Raw genomic sequence first — 4764 nt, forward strand, 5'->3', positions numbered from 1 at the left:
GAGGGATGGGGACGGGGGGCAGACAAGGAGGGGCACTCCGCAAGGCAGGAGGGAGCCTGCAGTGGGGCTCGCTCCTCCAGCCAGCCCGTGGTGGGGGGTCAGGTGTGTTTCCTGACCGAGTCTCCACATCGCGCTTGGCTCCCCGGGACCCTGTGCCACCCATAGGACCCATGTCACCCCGAGGGTGGGCGCAGGCTCCAGCTGAGCCTTCAGCCCCAGCACCCTTCCCTGTCTGCAGGGAGCTTGCTGGATTTCCTGAAGAGCGACGAGGGGAACAAGCAGCCGCTCCCAAAGCTGATCGACTTCTCTGCCCAGGTGAGGAAGGAGCAGAGCTTCCCCAGCTCCCCCTTGTCCCTGGGAAGGGCGAGCAGGGGGATCAAGGAGCCCGAGAGCTTACCTGGGGCTTGGGCAGTGCCTCGTTTGGATGGGCAGACCCTGGGGGTGGCGGGGATGCAGGAAAGGAGCGGGCGAGGATTCCCTGCGGTGCTGCCCTCGCACCCTGCAGATGTGTGTGAAAGGAGAAGTGGTGGCTTCCTCCCCACCAGCCCCTTGATCGCAGCCCCGTGCCTCACCGGAGCTGCACGGAGCCCGGGGAGGATTGGCCAGGCTGCTCCCTCCAAGGAGCTGGGAAATCTGTGCCGTGGCTTCTGCAGCCCTCGCAGCCGGCCGCAGCCCAGGGCTCCCTGGGGATGCAGCCACGGCACAGCTATCGATTTCTATCCACTGCTGCCGATGTGACAGTTATCTGCAAACCACACGCCCTGTGCCATGGGGCCTCATCTTGCAAACCCTGCAAAAGCCCCCCAAAACCCCGTGCAGCTGCACGCCCACCCCATTCCACCCCGGCGCTCCAGGGCAGTGCCTTAAACCCGCTTGAGCTGTGCCTGGGGCAGGACCCACCTACGGCTGTGGCAGCATCAAGCTTCATGGGCTTGGTACGAACGCTCCAGCCCGACCGTTTCGCTGCATTCTCAGCCCCTGGGAGATGGAGCTGGGCACGGTTTCGAGACAGGAGCGTAGCGTGTTTTGTTACCCACAGCAATGCCTATGGGAGGTTTGCAGCTCGTTACCATCGCCCGCTTGCCGGAGGGCTGTCAGGGGCTGGGGGCAGGCAGCTGGAGAGGCAGGAGCACTCGGTGAAAAACGTTTTGGGGATATTTTCAGGAGCTGATTTTGAGTCCAGCTGAGCGTGCTGTTCCAAATCTAGCTTTGCGGGTGCAACCATTTGTGCAACCCTTGTCCTCTCCCTGCTGCTTCTGCAGTGTCCCCAGCTGCTGGAGGAATCCAGGGACCCTTTGAGCTAAGCTTGGTACCTCTAGGAAATAATTCGCATGGTACCTGTGCAACAGGAAAGCTGGGGTGGGAGCCCAGACCCCGGGGGCTTAGACCAGGTCACTGGCTGCTCGAGCCGGCTGTGCCGGGGTCTGCTGACGGGCTGTGTGCTTGCACACGCCATCTGTTCCCAGCAAGCTGGCTCCGGCGAGCGGCCCGGCTTGGCGCTGGGGCTCAGAGGGGCTGCTTTCTGCAGCACCGAGAAGCAAAGGCTGAAGCGCTTTCATGTGCAGGCAGCAGGCGTGCAGGCGGGCAGCTAGCGAGCCTGGCACCCGGGCTCGTGCCGGGGCTGACTCACTGCGAGAAAAACTGCGTCTGTGGTCATGGAAATAATCCTTCCGCTCTTGTGGTGCTTCTTAACTTCTGTATTTTGTGTGGAGAGCTCTGTGAGCATTGGCACCTTACGCTGGCCAGGCTCGTGCAGGTGTGACGGGGATGGGGGGGCTGTCCCCTCTGGCTGCTCCAGCCCCTTCCCTTCCCTGGCGCTGGTAGCATCCAGGCATGGGACAATTTGGCACAGATGTGGGGGTTGTTTGCGTGTGCACCGGGTCGTCTCTGCTTTGATGGGGGCTAATAGCTGCACACCCAGCCACGGAGTGCAGAGACTTCAGAGGAAGGAGCTGGAGGGGTCTTCAGGGGCCACTGCAGCATCCTGCCCCCAGGCAGGACTGACTCTTCCCAAACTGTTTGTGAGGACCCCAGGCATCTCCCTGCCCACCTCGGGGACCCACCACCGCACTTTTCTGTCCTCACCAAGGGAGCTCTGCAATGCTGGCTGAGCCTCACTGCAGCACTTACAGCCCGTCCATCGTTCCCTCGGTGCAGAGAGAGGGTAGTTACTGTTTCGTGGGTATTTACTGGTATTTGGAGACTTGTCTCACGCCTTCTCTGAACAGAGAATGATTTGCTCCTCTGCACGTCTGCGTGGCTATGGATGAAGCAGTTACACCTTGCCCTGTGGACACCCACAGATGCTCGTGGGCACGTCAGCTCCTCGGATGCCAGTTCCCACCGCTGTTCTCACGCAGGGGCTTAAACAGGCCATGCTGGGCTGGTCACCCAAACCCTGACCTCTCCTGCAAGGGATCCCCTGCAGGGAGCGTGGTTCCCACCCAGGAGTGGGTCGCATCTCCTGCTGCGACTCGGCCTCCTCCTGCCCCCTCCCCGGGCGCTGACCGGACACAGTTAACCTCCTTCCATTCCTGGTAACGGTCGCGCTGGGGAGGTTGTGCTATTTCAAACAGCCTCTTTGCATTTTTCTCTTTCCCCTTTTTGCAGATTGCAGAAGGAATGGCTTTTATTGAGAAGAGGAACTACATCCACAGAGACCTGAGAGCTGCCAATATTCTGGTGTCGGCAATGCTGGTCTGCAAGATCGCAGACTTCGGACTGGCCAGGGTCATTGAAGACAACGAGTACACGGCCCGGGAAGGTGCGGGAACTGCGGGGGGCGTCTGGCTGCTTTCTGAGATGGGGAAGGGCTGTGGGATTCCCTTAGAGCCACTTATCAACGTGTAACCTTGGTGGCAAGGACCCTGGGATGGACGCGGTGTGTAAACAGGCAGATGAGGGAAGCTCCTCTCATTTGCATCGCTTCACATCTTCCTCTTCTATTTGTTTCTTGTTCCCCACATTTCACCATCAGTTTCTCAGCATTTGGGTTAGAGCTCATGTTGGATATCTCTTTGTCTAGGTGCCAAGTTTCCCATTAAGTGGACTGCACCAGAAGCCATCAACTATGGATCTTTCACTATAAAATCAGACGTCTGGTCCTTTGGGATCCTCCTGACTGAGATCATTACCTACGGGCGCATCCCATACCCAGGTAAGGAGGTGAAATCCCTCCTCTGATCTGGTTCCAAATGACACCCCATCCATGGGATCCCTTTCTCCGTGAAGTCACATCACTGAAAACAAGAGGGAATGGTGAGAAATCGGAGTCTCACACCGGGAGCAGAGTTCAAAGGCGGTAGCACAAGACCTTGAGGTGGCAATGCTGCCTGTGAGCCGTGGAGAGGAGCCCAGAGCACGGGACAGCCTCCGAGCAGTCTGCACCATTCATTTAGCTACATCTGCTCCTTGGACAAGAGCTCACCTAGGATGGATAATCGGGAATGTTTTCTCCCTGGGAGTCCTCAGTGGACACCAGCTGTTGTCCTGGCCTGAGATCCACGCTGCTGTGGCACGGGCCCCCCCCTTCCCTGTTCCCACAAAGCAGAGCTGGGACATCTCTTCTGGGGAGCCCATGAAATGAGTCCAGGTAGTGATGACTTTGGGGTGCCCGCTGCTTCAGGGGGAAGGGCAGCTACCCTCTACACTGCCTTGGGGCTGATCCGGCAAGGAGGGCCGGAGCTCCTCCAGCTCCGTGGGAAGCCAGCAGCAGTCAGGGTCTCGAAAAGATCTGGTCTCTCTGTTTCTAAAATAGAAGATCGTGTTTTTAATGTGAGAGGATGATCGACTTGCCCCAGGCTGTACCATACGTCCCTGGGAGAGCGGGTATCGCACGCCACAGGCTGCTGCCTCGCGGGTTTGTGTCACAGCACTGACACAGGGTGTTCTGCCTCCTGCAGATTAAACATGTTTAGAAGTAGCACATCAGTTCAGGGCTGATAGCTGGGCCAGATGTTTTTGGGAAGGCTTGAACAATCTGTAAAGCGTCATCACCAGGAACCGCCCTATATTTTATACTAATTGTTTCTTTGGTACCTTTTTTCCGTGGGAAATTATTCTGTATAAGAAAAGTAAAAGTTGCCACAAACTGACCACGAAGGATGTGGGGTGGCACAAAGGGTTCTTGGGGAAGGACCAGTTCTGCCATCACGCTAACTTATTATTATCAGCGACACTGGAAAGAACGGCTCACTGAAGGCTCAGCAGCTGGAGAAGTGTAGCCTTTATTTTGTGGACATTTGTACAAAACAATTACAATTCCCACCTGATTTGCTCAAGTGGGGTACAAAACTGCGTGCTACAACCAACTCAGCATCTGGGCTGTTCACATTTCCCTGACCGGGAGTAGGAGTTCCCTCCTCCCAACGCCTCTAACCTGTCCTTTCTCTTCCTGGGGACACTGCCCAAAGGGTGGGTAATTTGGGGTTTGGGCAGGGGGGTTTTTGCCTTTTAAAGAAATCAGTGATAAACCACAAAACATTCACCTCCCCTGCCCTGTTTCTCCAGGGATGTCGAGCGTGGAGGTGATCAGGGCCCTGGAGCGTGGGTACCGGATGCCCCGCACAGAGAACTGCCCCGAGGAGCTGTATGACATCATGATGAGATGCTGGAAGACCAAACCAGAGGATCGTCCCACCTTCGAGTACACGCAGAGCGTTTTGGAGGATTTCTTTACTGCGACAGAGAGCCAGTATCAGCAGCAGCAGTAACGCAGGAAGCTTGGTGAAGACAGCGGATACCCCGCCCTCCCCCCTCCGGGCT

General features: G+C 57.3%; 1 protein-coding gene across 1 annotated transcript in view; it reads left to right on the forward strand.

The window, feature by feature from the left end:
* Positions 1–4758, forward strand: part of HCK (HCK proto-oncogene, Src family tyrosine kinase) — a 36334-nt gene extending 31576 nt beyond the window's left edge. The window contains exons 12-15 of the mRNA XM_035895836.1: positions 239–315; positions 2611–2764; positions 3026–3157; positions 4510–4758. Coding sequence (XP_035751729.1) covers positions 239–315; positions 2611–2764; positions 3026–3157; positions 4510–4712 — 566 coding nt within the window. The 3' untranslated portion in view covers positions 4713–4758. The remainder of the gene's footprint in view (positions 1–238; positions 316–2610; positions 2765–3025; positions 3158–4509) is intronic.
* Positions 4759–4764: the final 6 nt, after the last annotated feature.

This window comes from Egretta garzetta, unplaced genomic scaffold (genome assembly GCF_000687185.1).
Source record: "Egretta garzetta isolate BGI_Z169 unplaced genomic scaffold, ASM68718v1 scaffold316, whole genome shotgun sequence".
Taxonomy (NCBI): Eukaryota; Metazoa; Chordata; class Aves; order Pelecaniformes; family Ardeidae; genus Egretta; species Egretta garzetta.